This window comes from Desmodus rotundus, chromosome 8, assembly GCF_022682495.2.
Source record: "Desmodus rotundus isolate HL8 chromosome 8, HLdesRot8A.1, whole genome shotgun sequence".
In the NCBI taxonomy this organism is placed as follows: domain Eukaryota; kingdom Metazoa; phylum Chordata; class Mammalia; order Chiroptera; family Phyllostomidae; genus Desmodus; species Desmodus rotundus.
Genome location: NC_071394.1, coordinates 90,207,036 through 90,233,699, shown reverse-complemented (window position 1 = coordinate 90,233,699; position 26,664 = coordinate 90,207,036). Strand labels below are relative to the sequence as shown.

General features: G+C 37.1%; 1 protein-coding gene across 44 annotated transcripts in view; it reads right to left on the bottom strand.

Annotated features, from left to right (window-relative positions):
• PBRM1 (polybromo 1) overlaps nt 1–26,664 on the bottom strand; it is a 121,058-nt gene that overhangs the window by 36,238 nt on the left and 58,156 nt on the right. For all 44 annotated transcript variants that reach the window (XM_053929292.1, XM_053929290.1, XM_053929309.1 and 41 more), the window contains 6 exons: nt 24,354–24,630; nt 19,860–19,965; nt 14,896–15,538; nt 9,696–9,907; nt 1,858–2,043; nt 566–723 (listed from right to left, as the gene is read on the bottom strand). In XM_053929292.1, the coding sequence (XP_053785267.1) occupies nt 566–723; nt 1,858–2,043; nt 9,696–9,907; nt 14,896–15,538; nt 19,860–19,965; nt 24,354–24,630 (1,582 nt within the window). The remainder of the gene's footprint in view (nt 1–565; nt 724–1,857; nt 2,044–9,695; nt 9,908–14,895; nt 15,539–19,859; nt 19,966–24,353; nt 24,631–26,664) is intronic.

Below are 26,664 nucleotides of genomic sequence, written 5' to 3'. Positions count from 1 at the left end.
CAACCAAATAAAAGTTAAACTGTTTAGACTTTCTGACAGTTAACAACAAATGGTAAATGGCTAGAGATCTTGCAGTATTTCCCTGATTCAGAATGACTTTACTAAGTAAATACATACCATTTAATTTATTTAGCCTAACAATTGCCCCTTTGAAAATATATTAGTATTTCATATAGCTATAATGTTCCTTAAAGCTATGGGCAGGGCTCCTGTGCCTACATCTGATAGATACACAAAAGTACAACTTACTACCTGAAAACCACACTAGCAAGTTATAATGATCTTTCAGAAAATGTCACCCTTAAAAATTATTCTGGCAATATAAAAAAATTAAACTGATTGCATATAGCTACATTGTACAGGCAACAAATGGTCTCTTGCCCTCATGTTCCAAGTTTATTTCTTCCTAAATCTTCATATACAGCCATACAGACAGAGCTTTAAAAAATATTTTTTCCAAATAGTTTAAAACAGAGCTCCCAATTTTATAAATATTTTTTGTGTGTGTTTATAAATTTTATTCCCATGGAATGATTTATACTTTTGGGACTCATGAGTTTCTTACCTTGACAAACATGACCACACATTTTCCTAGAATTTTACTAACAGGAACTTTGTTGTAATAGTCACTTTTAAAAACTTCTTTTTCTAGGAATTTTCGTGTAGCCAAATGGAAAGTTTCATTTGGCCGATAAAACCAACAGCCATATAACCATTTTTCCCCTCAAAAAGAAAGAGAGATAGAGAGAATTACCATTAATAGAAATCACATATTCTTTGCAAAATGAGCAAATCCATCCATTTTGCCATGGCCTGAACCTACCAATGTGCTTTTTAGGCCATGTTCCTTAATATAGTCATCTTAGAAGAAGAATAATTTAAAATAATGAACTGTAGTAAGGCCTAATAAAATGCTACTTTCCACCTTGTATTAAAAGATAAATAATACATAGAATGAGGAAGGTGATGAGACCTGCTCTAGTCTGCTAGGGTCAGGAATGAAAGTATTGCACATGATGAACAGCTGAAAGAATTGCATTGCCTGGGTCACATTTCTGCCTGCTTTGGGCTGCACTAATTCCTTTTCATTGTCCATGTCTCAAGTTAAAGGCAATTGTTCTAGGAAACCCCTTTTTTAGTTTTAAAGATTTTATTTATGTATTTTTAGAAAGGGGAAGGGAGGGAGAAGAGTGGGAGAGAAACACCAATATGTGGTTGCCTCTCCCGGGTCCTCCCACTGGGAACCTGGCCTGCAACCCAGGCACGTCCCCTGACTGCGAATTGAACCAGTGACCCTTTGGTTTGCAGGCCAGTACTCACTAAGCCACACCAGCCAGGGCCAGGAAGCTTTTTGAAATAAACTTCTAAGCTAAGGCAAATGTTTCCCTATAATAATCTTTTAGTTGTGATTTTTATTGGAGTAGTTTTGCCAGAGGCAAAACATGAGTCTTGTTCTTCTGACTCTCTGCTACCTACAGAGTTTGGCTTATGGTATGTGTTTAATAAATACTGAATGAATAGGCAGAAAATGCAGACAACTGTAATTGAACAATAAAATAATTTTTAAAAAAGAAAAAAGAAAAAATGACATAGATAATAAATTTTTTTAAAAATTGAATGAACAAATATCAACTAGACTTTAAGAAGTTACATTTCTTTTGACTAAACTGTGCCGTTGCTCCATAGTGCTAGACCCTATGTTTTTCATATAATGGGTGCTTAATTATATTTTATATATTGTAGAACAGTTAATGTTAGAAGATGTAAAATGTTTGAATTACAATTTTCTTCCCCGAGGACCAAGGAATAAAACAATCACATCTCACAAATCTGCCCTTCAATTTAAAATGAACTTACCAGCAGAATCTTCCCACAGTCTCTCAATACAGACTATATGAGGTTGTAGGTTGGCTTCTGCGGGCTCTACATAGACGTAATCTCCAACATGGTACATGCTGTTCTTAAAGCTGCAGTCCTGGCTATATGTGCGATGTAAGCCTGACAGGCCTGCAGCACCTGAGGAATCTTCACTCTTTTCAGCCTCTTAGGTAAAAAGTCAAAGAAGTTCTCATTAAAGGAATGTTGGAATCATATGCAGGATTCAAACAATACATACTAATACATTTAATTCCTTTGTAGACACTTAAAGGCAGGATTAAAAACAAATAGTATGATATCCACATTCCCAGTAGCCTCTACTGGAAGCTGTCTTCTTGAATTACAACTGCCTGCCATTAATTTAAATGAATACATTAAATAAAGGACTTACAAAGTAAAAATTATAATAGTAATACATGTTCAATATAGTCACTCTGGATGACACAGAAAAGTATAAAGAATAGGTCACTTGTAAATCACATAATCTTAGACGTAATCTCATATGTACTTCATCTTAATGTCTCTGAAAATTTTCCCTAATAGTTATTACATAGATATGACACAATTAATAGACTCTTAAGAATTGAGGAAATATGGAGCATGTATATTACATAATATAAAATAAACTATATACATATAGACTAAATATATCATGAACATTTATTTCCCCTGAGAATAAAGCTCCAATCATATCTTTGACTACTTCCCTAGGATAATTTTTCATGAATGGAACAGTTGGAAATAAGCATTTTCAATGTTTTCTAAAAAATGTGTATTACAAATTGACCCCTAAAAGTTGATACTGATTTAAGCCTCTCACAGTTTCGCTGAAAGGGGTAGTTTCTCCATTCCCTGTTAACACTGTTATACCAGATCCTTATACTTTTGTTAAAGCTTTCAATTTTGGAGGAAAATGTTATCTAGTAGTTGATTAATCAACTGAATCCCTGTGACATATGCAGCATACTCATAAGGTTCTCTACAATTTTATGCCAGCGGGAACACTGTTAACTGAGCTGAAAGGGAACAGAGAGAGTACAAAATGAAAGAGAGCTATTAACCCCTCCCCCCCCCCCCCCAAATTCTAGAGCAGGAAACCCGGCTGATAAAACAACTCAGCTGTAAACACAAGCAATCTTTAAAGAAAAAGGATTATTCAGATTGCAGAGTACTGAGCTGCAGAAGACTATTTTCCAGGCCTTGAAACCTAATGAAGACTGCCTGGCTGGATTTTAAAATTGCTTGCAATTGATGACTCTTTTCCCCTTCCACTTCTCCTTTTTGAATGAGAATGTCTCTCATAGCCTATGCATGTCCCATCACTATATTGTAGGAGCAGAGAACTTGTTTTTTTGTTGTTTGTTTGTTTCTTAGGTCCACAAATATAAAGGAATTGTAACCCAGGATGGATCAGAGCCTCACATATATAATTCAAACAATGAGATTTGGGACTTTTGAGCTGATGATATTTAGATGAAACCTGGGTATCTGGTAATCTTACTACAACAAATATCTAAAAAATATGGAAGTGACTTTGGAGTTGGGTAATAAGCAGAGACTGAAAGAATTATGAGAAACATGATAGAAAATTTAGCCTAGGATGCCTTAAATAGACTGTTGGTAGACAAATGAACACCAACGAATTTGCAGCTGAAGGCTCAGAAGAAAGTAAGAGAAAATGTTATTGGAAAGTGGAGGAAAGGGGACCCCTTGTTACATGTACAGTGGCAGAAAACTTAGCACAACTGTGTCCTGCAGTTATTTGGATTCTGGGCCTCCTGGGCCAATCTTTTAGTTATCTTTTTCTTTCTTTCTTTCCATCTGCTGTTGTTCTATTTCTTTCTATTCCTTCAGAGACGTCTTCAACTTTATCTTCTAATCCTTCTCTAAAGGTTTCCTTTTTGCTATCATTGAAAACTTCCCCCCCCAACACTATATTTTATTTAAGTATATTTTATTGATTATGCTATAACCATTGTCTTATTTTTTTCTCCCCTTGATCCCGCTCCACCCTTCACCTACCCTCCCACCAGGATCCCCTTGGCCCTCAAGTTAATGTTCATGGGTCGTACATATAAGTTCTCTGGTTTCTTAAAATAGACAGGTGGTTCTTCTTAACCGCCTATTTTGTACCTACCATTTATGCTTCTTATTCCCTGTATCTTTTCCTCCATTCTCCCTCCTTCTCCCAACTGATAACCCACCATGAGATCTCCATTTCTGTGATTCTGTTCCTGTTCTAGTTGTTTGCTTAGTTTCTTTTTGTTTTTTAGATTTAGTTTGGGTAGTTGTGAGTTTGTTATCGTTTTACTGCTCAGTATTGATCTTCTTTTTCTAAGTCCCTTTAACATTTCATGTAATAAGGGTTTGGTGATGATGGACTCCTTTAACTTGACCCTCATCTGGGAAGCACTTTATCTTCCCTTCCATTCTAAATGATAGCTTTGCTGAATTGAGTAATCTTGGATGTAGGTCCTTGCCTTTCATGACTTGGAATACTTCTTGCCAGCCCCTTCTTGCCTGTAAGGTTTCTTTTGAGAAATCAGCTGATGGTTTTATGGTTAACACCTTTGTAAGTAACTGTCTCCTTTTCTTTTTGCTACTTTTAAGATTCTCTCCTTCTCTTTAATCTTGGGTAATGTAATTATGATGTGCCTTGGTGTGTGCTTTTTTGGTCCAACTTCTTTGGGACTCTCTGAGCTTCCTGGACCTGCATGTCTATTTCCTTTGCCCTGTTGGGAAAGTTTTCCTTCATTATTTTTCCAAGTAAGTTTTCAATTTCTTGCTCTTCCTCTTCTCCTTCTGGCACCCCATCATTAGGATGTTGGAACGTTTAAAGTTGTCCCAGAGGTTCCTAAGCCTCTCCTCATTTGTTTGAATTGTTCTTCATTCTGTTCTGGATGAATGTTTCTTTCCTTTTTCTGGTTCAAACCACTGATTTGAGCCCCAGTTTCCTTCCCTTCTTTGTTGGTCCCCTGCATATTTTCCTTTATTTAACTTTTCAGAGCATTCACTTTTTCCTCTATTTTGTGCCCATATTCAACCATTTCGGTGAGCATCCTGATTACCAGTTTTGAACTCTGCATCTGATAGGCTGGTTATCTCTTCATCACTTAGTTGTATTTTTTCTAGAGCTTTGATCTGTTCTTTCATTTGGGCCATGTTTTGTCTTGGCACTCCTGTTACATAGTAAGGGTATTCACCAGAGCCTTAGGTATTCACCAGAGCCTTAGGTATTTACCAGAGCAGGGCAACCCACATCACTGCATTGTGGTGCTGTATGTGGGGAAGGGGTCAGAGAGGGAACAATGCTTCTTGCTCAGCTCTCACCCTGCTTTCAGTCATTTCCCGTTACCCACAAGCGAACTGGGCCCTTCTGGTACTGATTCCCAGGTGGGTGCGTTTGTGTATGTTCTAGGACACTTGGGGTCTCTCCAACAAACTCTCCTGTGAGACTGGGAGTTTCTCCCACTGCTGCAATTCCCACAGGTTTTTTCGGTCATAGGTTTTGAGGTTTTATTTTTCTGTGCTGGAACCCTGGGTTGCATGGTCTGTCTCATCCCCAGTGGTTCCTCCTGGTTTGTCAGCATGCAAATGTGGGACTGCCCAGTCTGCTGCCCACTGTCTTGCCATACGTCCTTTCCACCCCAGCTGCCTGTCTCCACCCCTCCTATTGGTCTGGATGAATATTGTTTCTTTAACTCCTTGGTTGCCAGACTTCTACACAGTTCAGTTTCCTGGTAGTTCTGTTCAATTTTTGTTATTTACATTTGTTGTTGTCCTTCTTTTGGTTGTGCAAGAAAGCACAGTGTATCTACCTATGCCCCCATCTTGGCCAGAAGTTCAAGAATATCTATATAAAAATTTGTCAGTAGAACAATATGGGTGGTTCTAAACATCATACCTTTTATAGCAATGGCATTTTCTTTTTCTTTCATTAACTTCCCCTTTTATCTTTATTATTTTCTCTACTTCAGGTTTGGTTTGCTCTTAATTTTCTAACTTCCTGAGGTGGAAACATAGATTTTAGATTTTTTTTCTTTCTAATACACGTTTAAACCTATAAACGTTTTTTCTAAGAACTGCTTTAGTTATATCTCATAAATTTTAATATGTTGTTTTAATTTTCATTCGGTTCAAGATTTTAAAAATTGCTCTTGTAATGTCTTCTTTGATCCATGAATTATTTAGGAGTGTACTGCTTAATTTCCATATATATGGGGATTTTCCAGATTTTTTTCTGTTGCTGATTTCTGATCCAATCCAACAGTGTCCAGAGAAGAAACCTGGTATAATTTCAATCCTTTTAAATTTTCTGAAACTTCTTTTATGACGTAGCATATGATCTACCTTAAATACCAGTCCATGCTGCTTGATAAGAATGTGTACACTGCAGTCAGTTGGGTGCAGTGTTTTGCATTTCAGTTGGATCAAGCTGGTCGATAGTCCTTGTCTTAGTCAACTGAGGCTGCTATTAAAAAATCCACCATATACTGACTGATTTAAACAACAAACATTCATTTCCTAAAGATCTGGAGGCTGGGAAATCTAAGATCAAGGTGCCAGCAGACTTGGTAAGTGTTGTGAGTTCATTTTCTGGTTCATAGACAGTTATCTTCTTGTTTATCATCCCCTTATACTGGCACTATTCCCAGTATAAGGGATTTATAATCCCATTGTGGTGGCTCTGTTCCCACGACCACATCCAAACCTAATTACCTCTTAAAGGCAATACCTCCCAATACCATAACATTGGAGATTAGGCTATAACATGAATTTGGGGTGGGGGACAAGGTACATAAACATTCAATCTATAGCAATGCTATTCAATCTTCTATATTTTTGCTGATTTTTGGTCTAGCTGGTATATGAATTGCTGAGAAAGGAGTACTAGACTATAATTGTTGCACTATTTCTCTTTTCAATTCTGTCAGCTTTTGCTTCATGTATTTTGGGGATCCACTGTTGTGTAAATACATTTATAAATATTGTATGCTCCCAATGTCTCGACCCTTTTAACATTATGAAATGTCCCTCTTCATCTCTAGTAATATTTCTTCTCTAAAGTCTATTTCTCTGATATCAATATAGCCACTCCAATTCACTGTGGGTACTATTTTCATGGTATATTTTTTCCCTCCTTTTCCTTTCAACCTATTTATGTCTTTGAATCAAAAATGATTCTCACCCTCACTGGCATGGCTCAGTGTATTGAGTGCTGGCCTGTGAACTGAAAGGTCAGTGGTTCGATTCCCAGTCAGGGCACAAGCCTGGGTTGTGGGCTAGGTCCCCAGTTTGGAGTGTGCAAGAAGACTTTTGTATATTGATGTTTCTCTCCCTCTCTCTCTCCCACTCATCCCTTCTTTCTAAAAATAAATAATAAAATATTTTTTAAAATTTATAAACAGCATATAGTTGGATCTTTTTAAATTTAGTCTGATAGTCTATGCATTTTGATTGATGTGTTTAGCCTATTCACAATATGTAAGGTATTTATTGATATAACTGAATTCATGCATGCAATTTTTCTATTTGTTTTAATATGTCTTTTGTCTTTTTGTTCTTCTTTTCCTCCTTTATTGCTTTCATTTGTGTTAAGCAAACATTTCTGGAGCATCATTTTATTTCCTGTGTTAACTTTCTTTGCTAACACTTTTTAATGACATTACAATATGCACCTTTAACTTATGACTATCTGCTTTAGGTTAATACTAACTTAACTTAAATACTGAAACTTGGCTGCAATATAGCTCCTGTCTTTGTGCTGTTACTGTCACATACATTAAGTACTCAGCATTGTTGATAGTAACTTTAAGCAAAATGACATATAACAAATTTTCACTATAGGCTAATTGACATAAACAAGAGTTAAATTCCTACTTCATCTCATCAACATTATAATGAAATGACATTGAATGATATTATGTTATTTGAGGACCTGCTATAATGCTATAAATGTTATAAACATAACAATAGTATTATAATTACTCCTTTAAACAATCTAATGTTTTTAAAAGAAATTAAGTGGAAAAATGCAGATATAGTCTTTTATATTTACTTACCCACATATTTAGCATTTCCAATACTGTTCAATACTTCCTATGGATTCACGTTATCATCTGGTGGCATTTTCTTTTATCCCAAAGCTATTCCTTTATTATTTCTTATAGGGAAGATCTGCCATCAGTGAATTCTCTCAGTTTTTATCTGGAAATGTCTTATTCCAGTTTCATTCCTGAAGAATAGTTTTGCTGGATATACAATTTTTGGATCCGTTTTTTTTCCCTTTCAGCACTTTGAATATCATTTCACTGCTTTCTTGCCTCTACTATTGCTTATGAGCCATCACTATATTATTATTGTTTTCTTAGACATGACATGATGAGTTGTTTTGCTACTTTCAAGATTTTCTCTTTCAGCAGTTTGATTTGAATGTATTTAGATGTGGTTCTCTTTGTGTTTTCTTAAATGGTGTTCCTGGCGCTGAAGGTTAATGCTTTTCAAGAAATTTGAGATGTTTTCAGGAATTATATGTTCAAATACTTATCTCCCCCTTTCCCTTCTCTCCTTTGAGACTCCCATTGTAAGTATACTAAGCCACATGACACGAAGGGCTGCTCCTAAGTCTGCATAGCTAAGGGTTAACAAATGATTTAGGTGACGACTGTACTCAAGTCCCTCAAACCTGTAAGAGATCACCCTCTGATGATTAATTTGTATGTGGCTTGGGGAATGCATTCAAAGTTGTAACCAACTTTCAAGTATGCCTTGCACTTTGTGTTTCATTCAGTTGTCGTACCTCCCTCGCACATGTATAGTTTTCCAGTCACTTAAGACTATGTGGAGAGCTTATCTTACTGCTTCTACAGCTAACTTTCAGGACACTCCTCAACCTCACTGTCACGTTGGGCTAGTAAAGCTGCTAGTTTATACCATTCATTTCTGTATCAATCATTTTTCACTGGCAAAGACAGAGACCCTCCTCACCCCCTCCCCCAATCACCATCCTGAATGAGTATATCTTCTCTGTGAACAAAGCTGCTGGTTTTTGTAGTTAGCCCTATGCTGGTAAAATTATTATTCTCACCAACCAGGTTCCTTTCTCTTCTTTTTTGCATGTGCCATTGCTTAAGAAAATTTGCTTCAAATCAACTTTTTTTTTTCCTTAAGGGAAAAAATCCCTAAGGAGCAGATTTGATGCTAAAGACTAGTATAACTCTTACAAAGTCATATATTCTAGGAATATATATGAACTTTATCAGAAATGACCAAATTTCTAGTAAAAGTTCCCAATGTCAAAATATTTCTAACTTCTGACAAGTGACTCAAAGTAATATTTTTAGCTTGATACAATTAAAAATTTAAAGAAATGTCCTCCTGGTTATCAGGTTCAGCCAAAATGTCATCGACTTACCTGGCTAGTACCCGACTAGTCTGTATATGGAGAGCCATGCTGCTGACCAAGGGGGCGGAACCCTGATGCACTCACAGCTGAGAATGGTTTCTAGCCCCAGCTGGGCCCCTTAGATTTTTATCTACCCATAGTATTAATCTCCCACTCTTGTGAATTAACTGACTCTGCTCCTGAAATTTTAGGATAACTGCTGTGTCACATGTAACTTCCAGTCTTTTCCAGTCTGATGATCAAACTGATAAAGATAAAACAAACATTTATATCTTACCATGTCTGTTTGAAAACGTCAACACCCTGAGTCCTCATTTATAAAAACATGATTCTTCTCATAGCTAATTATAAGACAAGCTAGAAAAGAGTATAGTATATTTCTTCATATTTAGAAAAATGAAAAGAAACCAACCTCTTTTTTCTTCTTCTCGTTTTAGTTTATCTTCCTCTATTTCTTTTGGTAATTTTTCCTTTTTCTCTTTCTCCACATCATTATGCAAATGTTTTGTTGTATAGCTGAGTGCTGGTGAAAGAAGGATCTCTCCATTTTTGCAGAGTTCATCACGAATTTTAATAAAAAACTGCTGAAGTTCTACCGCATCTTCATATATTTCGGAATCTGTCCTATAACAACATCAAGAGTATCTATTGACACACAAGCTGCTTCTTTTTTGAAAATTAAAAAAATCTATTTATATATTTATCTATTTATTCATTTATTTATTTTGAGAGGGGAAGAGAGTGAGAAAGAGAGAGAGAGGACTAAATCCACAACGTAGGCAAGTGCCCTGACTAGGAATCGAACCTGTGACCTTTCACTTTGCAAGATGGCACAAACTGCTTCTTTTAAACACCTCAATTACATGTTAAATTCTATCCAATGCTCCTTTAATGTTAACCGACACAATGTTACTTCTGCACAGTGCTAAGAAGGGTATCTCTTTAAAATTCCTTAGAACAGAATCTCAAGAGTCATTTTTCCTTGGTAAGCCTCATGCCCACTAGTTTCATTTTCATGAAGACTTGTTCCTTCTATAGTTCATGTAAAAGGAAAGGTGTCATACAGTTTCCAGGGCAGAAATGGCTGACTTTCACAAGAGAAGGGGGCTACCAATACCAAAGATTACACTAAGGCTCCATACTAATTCCAACACTTACTTGCATCTAATCTTTGGATTAATTTTTACTTTCTCTTAATTGAGGGACCAACACATTATATAAAGCAATGGTCCCCAACCTTTTTGGCACCAGGGACTGATTTCGTGGGAGATAATTTTTCCATGGACTGTGAAGGTGGGGGTGGGGAAGAGGCAGAGCTCAGGCACTAATTTGAGCAAAGCTTTGCTTACTCACTGCCCATCTGCCTCCTTCCCGGTTCACTTCTGGTTCCTACTAGGCCACGGACCTATATGGTCCACAGCCCTGGGGTTGGAGATATAAAGTGTTAACAAAAGATTTAGGCAATGTCCCTTTTCTTCTTTTTGGATTTGTATCTCATGGTTGTTTAGGCTGGTAGGACTCAGAGAATATTTGACCTAAACTGCCAAGTCATGAGGGAACTATAATGGTTACAGGTTAGTGTTCCTTTTAGTTTCCCAGAAATAACCTCGTAATTTTGGGGAACCATCGGGGGCGACATAGAGAGAGATGGAAAAGAATTATCTCTGTCATATTAAAAACTCTTAAAAGCTTTTCTTTTTTCACATGAGAGGACAGGGCAAAATAACTTCAGAATTTGGACTGGTAGAAATTTTATTTCTATCTCAATCCACTGTGGTCTTAGGAAGGCTTAAATATAATTCTATTAACTAAGAACACCAGGGTCTGAAAAATTATTCACACAGGTAACCACAGGCAAAGTCTTAGCAGCAGTTAATAGACATTCTGGTTGGGGGAGTGTGGCAGGCAGAGCAAGCCCAGTCAGCGCCTGCTGATACCCACCACTAGAGCAACAGACTTTGGTGAAGCCTCAAGAATGCTTCTCTTCATCAGCAAAGGTAAACTAGCAAGAAAATTTAAAAATACTGCCAAAGCAACTAAAATAGAGGTATCTGGAAAGGTTTTAAAAATCTGTGCAGGTTATAGACATGCTAATACTTGTTAGAAACCAATAAAAATAAAATGGGCCAAGGGAAGAAATTCCTATAACACTATTTTGATGCCTGTTTTCTGAATAGAAACATCTTAAGACTGTTCAGTGGAAATTAAAACTCATTTTATAATAGCTTACTTTATATACAAAATTTAAAAATTTTAATTATATACAAAAATAGTATATAAAAAAAATTGGTAATCTAGGGTATAGTGGGAAAAAAAAGGGAGCAGATTTATAATTCCACCATGTTATGTGGTTCAGTAATGGATGTTCCTTACAGAGCCATTAAACATCTGACATATCCTTTCTGTTTTGTTTCTTTAAACAAAGTAATATGAAGGATTTGTTAATCTGAGAGACTAGGTGTTCCCTGCATGTGCAAGAACAAAAACTCAAGATGGAAAAAGAAATAACTCTTATTCCCCTTAATTGGTAGGTAATCCTTACATATAGGTCAGACATTCAGTAGAAGAAAATAATTAAGATTACTAGAGAACTATTAGTGCTTCCCTTGTCCTTGCTGTCCTATGCTTCCCCTTACCTGCAAGGGAGTCAGAGCACTTAGTCCAGGAATACTGTCAGCACATTAGGAAAGCTAGAGGCCAAATGGTGGGAGTCAGCGCTGTGCTATTCCTGAATACTACTGACAGAAAAACCACTGTCAACTGAGTGAACTTTTCTCGTCTATGCCTCACTATTCAGATCCCTTCTATTTCAGGTGATGAAGTCCTAGGTGATATCGGGTAGCAGTGGTGGGTAGGGGTAAGTTATGAAGAAGCGTGAACACTATTAAGAGATCAATGTGAAAATGTATTGTGTGTGGACTTCATGGAATTCATGAACTTAATATTTTTGGGACATCTGCTGTCACTATAGTATTACCGGCAATATAGTAAATAAAGCCCTGGTTAATATCATTCACTCAACTGATGCATCTCCATCTCAGCAGCATGGGTTATTCTTAATTATTGTGTATGACACTCATTCAAAGAATGGCTTCCTTTATGTTTTGCAACAAAGCTGTGGGCATGAGAGTGAAATTGATCATTAGTTCCTATGAATAAACTTTGGACTCTATCTCCCAGGCCTCAAAAGCAAACACCTGTCATGTCAACAATGGAAGAATGAAAAAAGCTCATTTTCTAGGGGTACAAATCTGGTTAATTCTTTTTTTAAAAAAAGTACTTTATTTTTAGAAAGAGGGGAAGGGAAGGAGAAAGAGAGGGAGAGAAACATTAATGTGTGGTTGCCTCTCATGCACCCACCCCCGGGAACCCAGTCCACAACCCAGGCAAGTGTCCTGACCAGGAACCAAACCAGTGACCCTTTGGTTCACAGGCCCATGCTCAATCCACTGAGCCACACCAATCAGGGCAAAAATCTGGTTAATTCTTAAAATAATCATGTTATCTATATGAAAATAAATAAAGTTGCTAATAATCTAAGACACAAATGTACTTTAGAAGACTCACAGAGCTAATACCAAGATGTAATGGGGATGTGGCAGGAAGTGACTTTCAACTTAAAGAGCCTTTAAGTAAACTGAGAAGAAGAACAGAAGTGTAAGCTCCATGAAAGCAGGGTTTATCCATTTTGTCCACTGGTGTATCTCACACATCCAGATAATACTCATAACTGACAGTACAATAAACATGTGACCAACTGACCACTCAATAAACATTTGTTGAATAAATGAAAATAATAAATGAATGCAGATTTTTAAAAAAGTTTTATTTATTTGTTTTTAGAGAGAGGAAGGAAGGGAGAAGAGAGGGAGAGAAACATCAATGTGTGGATGCCTCTCACGCACCCCCTACTGGGGACCTGGCCTGCAATCCAGGCATGCAATCTGACCGCGAATCAAACCGGTGACCCTTTGGTTCACAGGCCAGTGCTCAATCCACTGAGCCACACCAGCCAGGGTCTGAATGCAGATTTTGACTACAAGATGTCCACCCCCCATCTTTCTCTTTATCTATTCCCACTGTTGAAGAATAAAGAGACCATTTCCTAAATGTGTCACTCAAAAGCTTCTCTAGTCTGTCCCTTGAACACACTATACTCATTTCCTGACCCCATGCCTTTACTTATACCACTTGTCTTATGTGAATCCCACCCATTCCTCCATTTTCTCTGATGCCTCAAGCCTTTTTATAACTCTAGTGTGGAGTGCCTTCCTCCACCATCTTTACTAAAAATCTAGTTGCTATGTGTTGTCTCATGACTGGAATTATTTTTCCCTAAGCATAGGTCCTATCCCAATTGTCAGACTTAAAGCTTTTAGAGCACAAACTCAAGCCTTATCACCCATGGCTGTGCTCCATGACTGATATCTTGGTGATACCTCAGTCCTAGCCCTCTACAAGCGGGGAACAAAATGAGCCACCACACTTACTACTTGTGTGACTTTGGGCAACTTCTCTCTGTGCACTTCTTTTTCACATGCAACCTGGGAAGATTACTACCTACCTAGATTGGCTATTACAAGGACCACAGATTATCTACATAAAGTGCTTAGCATGGTGATTTACAAAGAGCAGGTGCTTAACAGGAACAGTAAACATTACTATTAATTCTTCTTACATGATCCAGAGCAAATGTAGGCTTCACAGACTCCCCAGATGGAATTACCTCATGCCAACTGCCTGAAGATCTAGCTCTTGGCATGATGACTATAAGCTCCAAGAAGGTTGAGTCTGTATCTTTAACTTTTTATATTTCCCTAAGTGACTCCAAGAGCCAAAGACGACACACTGTAATTGCTGAACTGAAATTGTTTTAACAGTCAAGTATACTATTGTTATATGGCAAAGATATACAACAAATCTAAATTAAAAGGGAATTTAAGCTTGATGGAAATTTAATTTTGATCGTTTCTTTTAGAACACTTAATGTCTGTAAAAGGCACTTAAAGTGAGAAATTTCAAGTAAGAAAGAGCTTTTAGGTACCCTGAAATGGTGATTAAATTTAAATCAGTTTAATCTCACAGGAACTACTATAAAGGACACATGGACAAAACCAAGGGGGAGGGTGGAGGTGGGGGAGGGAGGTGGGTTCAGCTGGGGTGGGGTGGAGGGATGGGGAGAAAAGGCATACAACTGTAATTGAATAACAATAAAAATTTAAAAAAAAAATCAGTTTAATCTCAAAATATCAATACCTTAGAACTATTTTAATTTATTTAAAGTGTGCTTGAACTGAACTCAACCTTCAAAGGAAAATAATGTTACTATTTGTAACTATAAACTTTATTCTTCAAAAAAGCATTTTGTGAAAGGCTGTATTTTAAGTTATTCTTTGCAACAGATATTCAATTTTGTCTTACTCCTTCTTATTAGTCCTAATTTAGATGCTTTCTCTCTAGAAGTTCTGGTTAATTAGAATTCAAAGTAGCACTCTACCAACTGTAATCATATATGTACCTGAGCTGAAATAGTAAACCAAAGTAGAATTCTTTATTATGTTTCACATTAAATATTCCAGTTCTTAAAAAAAGAAATGGCTTTGAAAACTTACCGATTCATCCTTCTTGCCCTTTCTAATACTTCAAACATATGCTCTTGAAATAAATCGAGCCGCCGGTAGCGATTATTTTCAACATTCTTTCTAATTATGTCAAAAGTAAGAGGAGGTTTGTTTGGAAAGCTGGGGTCCACAGCAGGAATTTCTGCTAATGAATCACTGTAGCATCTTCCCTCATCATCCTGATGACTCATGACTGACACAAAAAGATTGTGGATAAGCTCTTGAATCAGCATGGTCACGTTTGGAACATGAGAGTCCTCATCTCCCTCCAAATCTCTCCGAGTTTCAAGCAGGACTTTGTGTAGGACAAGGGCATCTTTGTAGATCAAAGACTCAGGCTCATTGTATGTACAGGCATTATTAAACATCATGACGAAGTCCTCAACCATGGAGTCTATATCTTGGTATTTGTTGGCCATCATATGGCTTCGAATTTTTTCCATGTCCATGGGCTTTTTAATGGTCAGATAATAGTCAGGCAGCTCAGATCTGGAGGGAAGTCTCAGAAATATGGCACTGAGGCGGCGACCCCTCTTATCAGTATAGTTCTTTACAGCTTCATAGACTTCATTTAGTTTCTGCTGCATTGGAGTCATGTATTTTGATTTTTTAGGAGAAATGCCACTCTTCCTACCTAAAAAAAGAGATTTAATGTTAACTGGATAAAATGAAATAAATGAATCTAAATTTATATTTCCTGTTGACAAAGAAGAACTGGAAAAAATTTAAGTTGTTGTCAGTAATCATACTTTTGGTTAGAGAGTAAGTACTGTTGAGATAGTTGTGAATAAGGTAGAATAAAGCAAATGAGTTATTTATGTGACATTCTAATTCCATCACCTATGGTATTCTGGAGAACTGAGTTTCATCATGTGTGAAAAAAGAGATACAGATGTTAATAAAACAGGACATCGAATAAAAACCTTGTAGCCTTGCCCTGGCTGGTGTGGCTCAGTGTGAGCGTCCAACTGAGAACCAAAGGATCACCAGTTTAATTCCCAGTCAGAGTACATACTTGGGTTGCGGGTCAGGTCCCCAGTAGGGGGCGCTTGAGAAGCAACCACACATTGATGTTTCTCTCCCTCTTTCTCCTTCCCTTCCCCTCTCTAAAAATAAATAAAATCTTTAAAAACAAAGAAAACAAAAAACCTTGTAGCCTTAAATCTCAATTGAGAGCATCAGTATGAACTTATGTGTTTTATCTTTAAATATAAAACATATGCACACACACTTTCCTAGTCTGGTCCACTGAAAAGCCTGCAAAAATGACCAACCCAGTAGCAGTATATCCCTAAATAGTTTTGACTATATAGACTGTAGTTTTGAAACACTGATTTCAAATACTAATGTCAGTAACTCCTTGGCAAATGGCTGATTCCCAGTCTGCACAAGATGAGCCTAGAATATCTTTTATTCTTTTTTAATATTTTTTATTCTTTTTTTAATACTTTTTAAGATTTTATTTTTAGAGAGAGAGGAAGAGAGGGAGAGAAACATCAGTGGAGGTTGCCTCTCGCGTGCCCCCCACCAGGGACCTGGCCCACAACCCAGGCATGCGCCATACTGGGAATGGAACCAGTGACCCTGTGGTTTGCAGGCTGGCGCTCAATCCACTGAGCCACACCAGTCAGGGCAGGCCTAGAATGTCTTAAAAAACACTAGACAATACAAAAATCTTTCAATGACTTCTTACCATGGTCATGTCAAAGAACACAGCAACCAGCTTGGGACATGAGCATCAATAAGGACAATAACTACAATGGGTTAAAATTCAGCAATGTTTAAACCTAGTAGTCCTTAGTGATACATAAAAATGAACAAACAACTGGGTAAATGTTGGGGGATGTTAGTAAAACAATGCTGCATTTTGAAAACTGGTAAATAAAAGGGAACAAAATCTAGCTTTTATCCCTTCAAAAACAAAAGAAAACAAAACAAAACACCACAACTAGGACAAACAAACAAACCAAAAACTGTATTGCCAGGTAGTCAAATATTGGATGAGGGAAAGTTTCTCTGTATAAGTATTCCAGCTAGTAACTAAGCAGGAAATGTCAACATGCAACGATCACTATTTTTGTACATCTTTAGTGAATGAATAGCTAAGCATCAGTAACAACCTAATGGACAGAAACAACCAAATATTATGTGCCAACTGATGGAAGATTCTATCACCTCTGAAGTTGGGTTGTGTGTCAAAGGTAGGGTCATGGATCAAATCTAAATCTGATCAAGTCTTTTGCACCAATTACAGAAAATAAAAAGGCCAAAAGAACATGTTAAATACAGCAAAGGGATGCGATTAGCAAAACCCAGACTGTGGTAAACTATAGTACAAACCTACATTCTTCAACAAATAAACTGCAAAGGAAAAACAAAAAGAGATGGAGGGAATTTACAGAAAAAGTATCATTCAAATGCAATGTGTGAACCTTCTTTGGATTCTACCTCAACCAGACACTGCCCTAAGATGTGATATAACATAAGTGTAGAAAACCTATTATAAAGAATACTTGCCAAGCCGAAGCAGAATCAAGTCAAGCCTTTAGAATTAACTTTTTTTGTTAAAGATTTTATTTATTTAGTTATTTTTAGAGCGAGGGGAAGGGAAGAGAAAGAAGGAGAAAAACATCAATGTGCGGTTGCCTCTCACGTGCCCCCAGCTGGGGATCCAGCCTGCAACCCAGTCATGTGCCCTGACCAGGAATCGAACCAGTGACCCTTTGGTTCACAGGCTGGCACTCATTCCACTGAACCACACCAGCCAGGGCTAGAATTTACTTTCATTTACAAGAACTAAGAGGAATAAATGAAAAAGTTAAGTAAAATCACAAGGAAGTGAAATGACTAATGACAAGAAAGTGACCTGGTTCCTAAAGAATCAATGGTATGAGGATTAAAAAAAAAGGAGGGGCACTACTCTAGATCATGAGTTTAGAGGCATAACTATCAAATGTAATATGAGGAACTTAATTAGATTCTGACCTGAAGAAACCAAATGTAAAAATAATATTTGTAAGACAATCAGTAAAATTTGTTTGATTATTAGATGAGACCCAGAAACTAAGAAACTGCTAATTTTCTTAGGTATAATAATGACTTCATGGTTATTTAAGAAAATTCAGTTGACTCTTGAACAACATGAGTTTGAACTGCAAGGGTCTACTTACACACACATCTTTTTTCAATAAACATAGCGTTGTCCTCCTGTATCACTAGGTTTCAAGTCTACAGATTCAACAAACCCCAGATTAAAAACAGTATTTTTGATCCTGTGGTGGGAATCTGCATATGGGGGCTCAGTTAAATTATACGGGGATTTTAAGCACATGCCCCAAGCCTCAAGCTGTTCAAGGGTCAATTGTATCTGTATATTTTATAGATGCAAACTGAACTATGTAGAAATAAAATGACAATTGGATTTTCTTTAAAATAATTTAGAATTTGAAAATGAGAAAAAATGGGATATAGGAAGTATGACACAATCTTGATAATGCTGAGCAACACGTATAGCACACAGGGGTTCACTGTACCATTCTTTGTATATTTGTTTATGGTTGAAATTTTTCATAATATAAAATAAAGAAATGAAAAGGAAGTTAACATTACACATTAAAATCTCCTTTACTCACACTTCATCCTGGCCAGTATGGCTCAGTTGGTTGTCAACCCACAAACCAAAAGGTTGTGGGTTCGATACCCAAGTCAGGGCACGTGCCTAGGTTTCAAGTTCTGTCCTGATTAGGGCGTATACAATAATCAATGTTCCTCTCTCACATCGAAGTTTCTCTCCCTTTCTCTCTCCCTCCCTTTCCCCCTCTCTAAAATCAGTAAGCAGGTCCTTGGGTAAGGATAAAAATAGTAATAAAAATGCATAATACTTAGGTTTCTAACTCAACTTAGGAATTAGTTTTAGTTTAAAAAATTTTTTAAATTGACTGATTTTAGAGAGAAAGGCGGAGGGGGGAGAGAGAGAGGGAGGAAGAGACAGACAGAAAGGGAGAGAAAGAAACATCAATTTGTTGTTCCATTTATTTATATTCATTGTTTGATTCTTGTATGTGCCCTTTTGACAGGGGATTGAACCCACAACTGTGGCATATTGGGATGACACTCTTAACTAACCAAGCTACGGTGCCACAGCCAGTTCTAGTTTTAAAAGGCACTGTGTCCCTAAAAAGTAGAAAAAATGTTTTCATTTCTGCAAACCTTCTGTATGCTTTTACTATTCCATGAAAAGGTAAATACCTTAACTAAAAAAAAAATCATCACTTAGCAATCATACCCACAGCTATTTTAAAATTCAGTTTATAGTCATTTCACATAAAAAATGGAACCTCTTTCCCCCTTTTCGGTAAATATGGCTCTAAAAAATATTTGACAATACCAATTTTTTGATATTTCCTTTGTTTATTATATGATTTAATAAGGCAGAAACCTCTTATTTAGTCCAATGGTAGTAATTATTTTTGCTGTCTTCTTTTCCCTCACATTTTTAAATAAAACCGCTATCCACACACGACACTCAAGACAGCTGAGAGCAGTGGCCGGACATCTCCACACTCTCAAATTCTGTCCAGGAGAAGCTGCTTGGATTTATTTTGAATTCCAGTAATCAGCAAACAAATATACAAAAACAAAGTCTGCCACTACATCTTCCAGGCATCATATGTAGGAAAAAAAAATCTATTCTGCCTAGTCCCATTTCATAACATTTATAAAATGTCCACCACATTCAAGAAGGTAAACAAAACCACTGACATTATATTCTACTCCCCATGCTTTTCCAGTTTAATTACTTAAAATTTGGAAGAGAATGATTGAGAGGAGGGAAGAAACTTGATGCTGGAGTGCAAGTTCAAACATATTCACCAATTAATTAAATATTCTTTCAGTAAATCAGTAATCTATCCTTTATACACTAAATGGAACAAAGAACTGTGAGGCTGCCTTACTCAGTTTGAGTTTGGGAGAAGCCATGTCATCGTCATCAGGCAGTGGGCCCAGTTCTTTCCTTTTATCCTTGAGTAACTTCTCCAGGATGTGAGCATCATTGTACACCTATATTCCATAAATACATTTAAAATTACTTTCTAAAATACTTCCTATTTAAATATAATACACAGACACAAAGTTTTAAAAACACAGTTTAGAATAGTTTGGAACTAAAGAAATAAACCTTGAGATCACTACAAAGCAACAAAATCACATCTCTGTGGGGTGGGCCTAGGCCTCAAAGGGTTTGTTGTTTAAGCTTTCCAAGTGATTTTAATGTGCGACATGCATGTTAAAGTTTGAGAACTACTATAGTAGAATCATTGCAAGTGTCTACAGAAGTTTTAAAACATATTAACGTGTTTTTTCTTCATAAATCTTTTACTGGACCCTCAAAGTAGCACAGTTAACTCAATCACAATGAAAAATTAAAAATATTTGATAGTTGGAGAACAATACCTTGAACATTGTTCTCAAATCCCATATGAAATGGGATTTAGCATCAGTCTGAATTTAGTCAGGAATGTGACCTGTGAAAAGCAACAATTCCTGCTTAGGAGCTCTCTCTAAAGAATGAATGATTCAAGAGTAGCATATGTAGCCAAGAACAAGGATACGTATCCTTGTTCTTCCACTCCCTCGTTCTTCCTTGTTCTTCTCTAATGGCCTTCCACTCCCCCAGCAGAGGAGAGGCTCTGTCTTTCCCGTCTGTTGCTAGCGCAGCAGGGCTGAGGGAATGTGACCTCTTTTCTTTGGCTACACCTAAGGGTGGCTTCTTCCCCTACCATTGGCAGAAAACAGCACATTAGCCAATGGTACTGAGGACAGTGTAAACCGTTACAACATAGAAGCGTTTCTTTGCTCACAAGCATCCTACTTTATTTTATATTCAAATGTAATAGTGGAAGAAAGAAAAAATGATTTGAAAATGTTATTTTATTTCTGAGATATTTAAAGTAGATAAACTCAAAAAGATATCTGCACTTCCATCCATGTTAACTACAGCGTTATTTATAATAGCCAAGATATGGAAACACCCTAAGTGTACGTCAAAGGATAAATGGAAAAAGAAAATGTGGTGTATGCACACACAGAGGAGTACTGTTCTTGCCATTTGTGACAGCATGGATGAACCCTGAGGGCATTATGCTAAGTAAATGAAGTCAGAGAGAAAGATAAATACTATATGATTTCACTCATATGCAGAATCTAAAAAAACAAAGCAAAAAGAAACTCATAGATAACCAGAACAGACTGATGGTTGCCAGAGGTGGGGGTAGGTGAAATGGGTGAAGGGGATGAAATGGTACAAACTTCCAGGTGAAAAATAAGTCCTGAGGATGCAATGTACAGCATGGTGACTAGAGTTAATGATGCTGCGCTGCATATTTGAATGCTGCTTAGAGAATAGATCTTAAAAGTCCTCATCAAAAGAAAAAAAAATTGAAACTATGTATGGTGACAAGTGTTAACTAGATTTATTGTGGTAATCATTTAGCTATATATAAAAATATCAAATCATTATGTTACATACATGAAACTAATACAATGTTGTATATTAATTATATATCAATAAACAAATTAAGTAGATAAGGGATTTGAAATAGAAAAATATCAAAGAAAGAAGAATGTATCTTAGCTATACTGATAAAAAACTGAAAATCAAGACTTGCGGCCAAGAGTCTTGTGAGGCGTAGGTAGATACACTTTGCCTTCTCACACAACTAAAAGAAGAACAACAAATTTAAAAACAATAAATAAGCAGAACTGCCAGAAAAAAGAATTATATGAAAGCCTCACAACCAAGGAGTTAAAGAAGAAACATTCATTCAGACCAGTAGGAAGGGTGGAGATGGGCAGCTGGATGTGGCAAGGTGGCAGCTAGAAGACTGGGCAGGCGAGGCGGTGCTGGCAGTCCCACATTCACGTGCAGATAAACAGGGAGGAACTGGGGAGCGAGGGAGACCACACAACCCAGGGTTCCAGCACAGAGAAATAAAGCCTTAAAACCTATGACTGAAAAAATCTGTTGGGGTTGTGGCAGTGAGAGAAACTCCCAGCCTCACAGGAGTTTGTTGGACAGAACCAAAGTGTCCTAGATTATACACAAATCCACCCACCCGGGAATCAACACCAAAAGGGCCCAATTTGCTGTGGGTAGTGAGGCAAGTGACTGAAAGCAGGGTGAGAACCGAGCAAGCAGCACCGTTCCCTTTTGGATCCCTCCTCCACACACAGCACCACAATGCAGCAACATGGGTTGCCCTGCTCTGGTGAGTACCTCAGGCTCCACCCTTAGAATGTAACAGGTGTGCTGAGACAAAGAAATATGGCCCAAATGAAAGAACAGATCAACACTACACAAATAGAACAAAGTGATGAAGAGAGAGTCAACCTACCACATGCAGAGTTCAAAACACTTGTAATGAGGATGCTCACAGAAATGGTTCAGTATGGTCTCAAAATAGAGGAAAAAGTGAAGGTAATGCAATGTGAAATAAAGAAAAGTATTTCTTTACGTTTAAAAGAATATTTTAAGGGAAAAAAAGAATATATTTTCTTTATTTCATAAAGAATATTTTTCTTTATTTTTCAAACAGTGAAGGGAAGGAAACTAGAACTCAAATCTACACTTTGGACCATAAGGAAGACATAAACATTCAATCAGAACAGAATGAAGAAACAAGAATTCAAAAAAATGAGGACAGGCTTAGGAACCTCCAGGACAACTTTAAATTTTCCAACATCTGGATCATAGGGGTGCAGAAGGAAGAGGAAGAGCAAGAAATTGAAAGCTTATTTGAAAAAATAATGAAGGAGAATTTCCCCAATCTGGCAAAGGAAACAGATTTCCAGGAAGTCCAGGAAGCTCAGAGTCCCAAAGAAGTTGGACCCAAGGAAGCACACACCAAAGCACATCATAATTACATCACCTAAGATCAAACATAAGGAGAGGATCTTTTTTTTTTTTAAAGATTTTATTTATTTATTTTTAGAGGGAAGGGAAGGGAGCGAGGAAGAGAGGGAGAGAACCATCAATGTGTGGTTGCCTGTCATGTGTCCCCACTGGGGACCTGGCCTGCAACCCAGGCATGTGCCCTGACTGGGAATTGAACCAGCGACCCCTTGCTTCACAGGCCCACACTCAATCCACTGAACTACACCAGCCAGGGCAAGGAGAGAATCTTAAAAGCAGCAAAAGAAAAGGAGACAGTTACTTACAAAGGAATTCCCTTAAGACTATCAGCTGATTTCTCAAAAGAAACCTTGCAGACAAGAAGGGGCTGGAAAGAAGTATTCCAAATCATGAAAGGCAAGGACCTACATCAAAGATTACTCTATCCAGTAAAGCTATCATTTAGAATGGAAGGGCAGATAAAGTGCTTCCCAGATAAGGCCAAGTTAAAGGAGTTCATCATCACCAAACCCTTATTATATGAAATGTTAAAGGGACTTATCTAAGAAAAAGAAGATCAAAACTATGATCAGTAAAATGACAACGAACCCACAACTATCAACAACTGAACCTAAAACAAAACTAAGCAAACAGAACAGGAAGAGAATCATAGAAATGGAGATCCCATAGAGGGCTATCGGGAGGGGGCGGGGAATGGGGGAAAAGGTACAGGGAATAAGAAGCATAAATGGTAGTTACAAAATAGAAAGGGGGAGGTTAAGAATAGTATAAGAAATGGAGAAACCAAAGAACTTATATGTATGACCCATGGACATGAACTAAGGCGGGGGAATGCTGGTGGGACAGGGGGTACAGGGAGGAGGGGAATAAAGAAGAGAAAAAAAATGGGACAACTGTAATAGCATAATCAATAAACTATACTTTAAAAAATAAAATTTTTCAAAATTATAAAAACTCTGAAAATCAAGATACTTCTTAACAAAATAATTTTTTTATAGGTGCATATACAGGACTATTCTCATTCTTATAATCATAATATTTTAAGAACTATCCTTGAAAAAGTATGGCTATTGAGAACAGTAATAATAATAATAATAATAATAATAATAATAATAATAATAAAAGATTTTAACACCATTGACTTTCATATGAGTGCTTATTCGATTAAGAGGCACAATACTATATGCTCTGTATATATTATCTCATTTAAATCCTACAACAATCCTGATGCACGTACTTACTATTATTATCTCCAAACTTACTGATGAGAAAAATTATGTTTAGAAAAGTAAGTTACTTACACAGGATTGGCAGAGCAGAATTCAAACCTAGGATGTCAGATTATAGAGTATGAACTTTTAACCTTTATAATGTACTCTCTACCATTTTAAACAATTAAGAAGTGACAAAGTATTAAGCTAGGCATTGAGAAGAATAACCTAAATTTTACGTCTCTAGACCTGGCCTCTCAAAATCCATTATTCCACAAATACCCAAAAGAAGATGTGTCTACTCCAGGATTCCTCTATGTCCTTACCTGGGAGCCCTCCTCGTTATAGTGCCTGGCATTCCGGAACATCAACTTCATGTCTTCTATCATTCCCTCTTCCCCTGCATATTTGTCATTGCGGATGTTATGCTCAATTATTTTCAAGTCCATTGGCTCCAAAATGATTTTATAATAATCAGGATAGTCCTTTTTAGATGGTTTAACCATAAACAGATCACAAAGTCTTCTGCCTGAACCTGGCTCACGAGCTTCAAGAACAACATTGAATAAGATTTTCATTCGCTGCTTTCTTATGTTCTTTTTACTGTTGAGGGAGGAGGTAGAAAAGGAGAAAAATGAGAACAGATTCAGTTTTTTTTAACACATGGATGAACATGAAATGAAACAAATTATGCTTGTGAGCAGATGCTTCATAATGATTATAATTTATTGATTACATATGCCACAAACACAGTTAACATGCTGGAAGCCATAAGCAAACATAAGGAAAATTTCCAAAGTCATCAAAACATAGTGACGGTGGCAGGAGCAGCCAATGAACACCAGACAAGCCTGTTTAGAATATTTATGAAATGCTATGCTTGAAAAAAGATATTGTCTGACAGCTGAAGAAAATGAAATATCATTATCAAGTGAATATATTTTTTGTTTTTAAGAACAGAGAAAAACTGAAATAAAACTATGGATTCCCTACTGTTATAAACAGTCCTCAATAAAAACTAAAGAAACAAATGCACACATGCAAATGCACACAGGCAAGAGTTCTCTCTCTTAAGATAACCACCCTGAACACCTGTATATTCTGTTTACCGGAAAACAAAGAGAGGCTCCTGTCAGACTAGTATCTCTATAGTAGGTACAAGTCTCTCTTGCATTTACCCTGTCAGGGTCGGTCCCTGCTTCCTCCCTCCATCAGCATTATTCCACAATCTCAACCCAGCTTAAAGAATAAATGGTCTGTGTTTCATCTGAGCTCTTGAGTAAATTTTCATCCCCAAGTATGAATCCCTATCTTGTTCTCCAAATTCTCCTATCGAGATATGCTAAGAAACAGAAATGAGTGGTATGGAACAAAGTACAAGGGACCACAAATTAGAACCTGACTTAAAAAGGGGCCCAGAAGACATACAGGCTAGTCTCCTAATTGTTAAGGAAACTGGCTTAGAGACTAAATGACCAGCCCAACGTGAGTTGTCCAGTGAATTATTAGAAGAGATGATCTTCCAATATGATTTCTGCCTGATTTCCAATCTATGTCCTTTAGGACACTGATAAAGAAATTCTAGCCAGACTCAAACCAGCAGTCTACAAGTAAACAGGCAGAGGGGTAATAAAAATAAATGACTTACAATTTATTTTCTATTCGAGAGACACTAAGAGTCTATAATGTAGCACTTAGAGGTAAATAGTTATGTGTTTCCTATATTATAAATGAAAGGAAGTTCACTCTTAAAGTAAACTATATGGGTCAATGGGTCTCCTAGTCCAGTCCTCCAACCACTCCCTACTGCTGGGCCATGGCCAGATATTTTCTCTCCACGGCTCAAAATATGCTTACAAAGGAAAAGAAAAGAAACGAAACTTGAATAATTAACAGATGTGAAAATAAATATTTATGCATAAGTCAAAATTTAAAATGTCTCAGAAATGTGTATCTTCCTAGCATCATGGTGCTATTAAGAGAGAAAAAGGACCTCTGTTCCCTAGGGTTGAGATCATCCTCAAAACCTGTGTCTCCACTCAGACTGTTCATTTCCCTTAGTGGCCCTGGATCATTCCTGCGATTTTCTCTTCTAAGTATTTTTGTATCTATGTCAAAAAAGTGACTGTTACACGATGGCAATCCAGAGTAAGTTTTATTTAGTAGACACTATTTCTCCAAAGAGGCATGGTGTGACAGTGATGTGAGAGGAAGAATTCTCTCAGTCCAGGACTTTAGCAAGTGGATAATGGAAGGGGAACTTGGGATAAAGGTCCAATACCACAGAGCTCCACATCCAGGGAGAGATTAGAACACAGATATAACCTTCAGGAAGGCTCTAAAGAAAAATTTCAGACCCTGAATTTGTTATCATGGAATACTTAAAACTACTAAAAGTCAGATATGATTTCTTTAGGTCTTACTTGTGGGTGCTGAACTTCTAAAGGAAGACTCAAGAATTCAGTTTTAAACATGAGCTATGATCAACTCAGAATGAAATCCCTCCTCATCCAAGGAATATCAAGCAGAATTCAATTGAGGCCCTTACCTGGACCAAAAGGAGATCAACTCTGTTCACTTCCTAGTTCCAGCACACCACTCCCAGTTACCATTTTGCTTTTCTGTATAAAACTACAA